The 1,352-nt window shown below is 46.2% G+C and overlaps 1 protein-coding gene across 1 annotated transcript; it reads right to left on the bottom strand.

The window, feature by feature from the left end:
- Window positions 1–881: 881 nt before the first annotated feature.
- On the bottom strand, window positions 882–945 carry LOC104406281 (centrosomal protein of 41 kDa-like; the record flags this gene model as incomplete). The annotated part of the gene is made up of 1 exon (XM_010015215.1): window positions 882–945. A coding segment is annotated over one exon (64 nt), but the record flags the coding sequence as incomplete, so codon positions are not given.
- Window positions 946–1,352: the final 407 nt, after the last annotated feature.

Here is a 1,352-nt window from a genome sequence, read left to right as displayed (position 1 = left end):
GAATAAAGAAGATGGGGGGGGGAGGGGATATAGGAAAAGGGGAAAAAAGGGGGGAAAGGGATCAGTCAGTTACAATTTATTTTATTAGTGGTTTTCTTCAGGGCTATTATGGCTTAAAATTTGATTTTTTGAAGGAAAAGATGAGGCCACGACAACAGATGTTGCCACAGATCCTCTTTCACCATGACAACACAAGGCAGCCAGGAATAAGAAAAGACCATCATTTCCTCATAACATTTTTCTCTCACAAGGAAAAGCCACATTAAAGAGCGAAGTCAAACAAGAGACTTGCTAAACCCTGAGGAACAGGAGGTGGCCCTTAGGTTAAAGCCCAGGAGGAAGTCACTACAGATGTTCCACACCAGGAGGAGCTCACATCTTCTGCACATACCCACAGTGCTGCTTCATTCTTCTACAGGATGTACCTGAGGGTATTTTGCAGGGTTTTAAGGGGCAGAAGTACCATAAAATGGTTTGTGTGGGGAGGGACCTTAAAGCTCCTCCAGCTCCAACCCCTGCCACGGGCAGGGACACCTTCCACTAGAGCAGGTTGCTCCAAGCCCCTGTGTCCGACCTGGCCAATCCCCAAAATGACCTCCCCCAATTAATCATCTTGATTTACACCATTGCCAGGATATTAATTTATACAAGAAAAGCCCCCATAGAGAAACTCCAAGACCAGTAATTTCTATGGGAACTGTCACAGCAGAGCCTAAAATCATAAGCTGAGACACATCTTAATCAGAATGTAGCTGGTATCTGGGGTAAAGCAGCTCAGGACAGAGGCAGAAGACGCTCAGTATGTTTTTCTATGCTCCTACATCCACATTTGGTGTTGTTACCCTACAACAACGTCACTCACCAGCATCACTTCCACTTACCAGTATCGAGGCGGGTTTTTATATGCTGGTATTTGGGATTCTGAGGGATGCGCCTGGTTAAATACTGGTTTAAAAAAGAAATGATAAAAGGAGGTCAATGTACAGCTATTATTTGTTTTAAAGGCAAAAAATCCTCCCCATTACAGGAAAGGCAATCTGAGGAGCTCTAAGAGACAGCAAAAAGAAGGGCAAGACCAGAGGCATCTTCTCAGCCATCCCCTGCTCTCAGGCAGACCTCAGAATCATGGCACGGTTTGGGATGAAGGTCCCTCCCCAGCATCCTTGTAGCCCCCTTCAGACACTGAAGCTGCTCTGAGGTCTCCAGCAGCTTCTCTTCTCCAGGCTGAACAGCCCCGATGTTCTCAGCCTGCCCAGGTCAGTATTAAACCCCTCCCAAACTGCCACATTAAAGCCTCAAAAGGAGAATTTATAGAACCATGGACTGGTTTGTGTTGAAGGGACCCTAAAGCT

This window comes from Nestor notabilis, unplaced genomic scaffold (assembly GCF_000696875.1).
Source record: "Nestor notabilis isolate BGI_N333 unplaced genomic scaffold, ASM69687v1 Scaffold17205, whole genome shotgun sequence".
Taxonomy (NCBI): domain Eukaryota; kingdom Metazoa; phylum Chordata; class Aves; order Psittaciformes; family Psittacidae; genus Nestor; species Nestor notabilis.
This window is presented reverse-complemented; position numbering and strand designations above follow the sequence as displayed.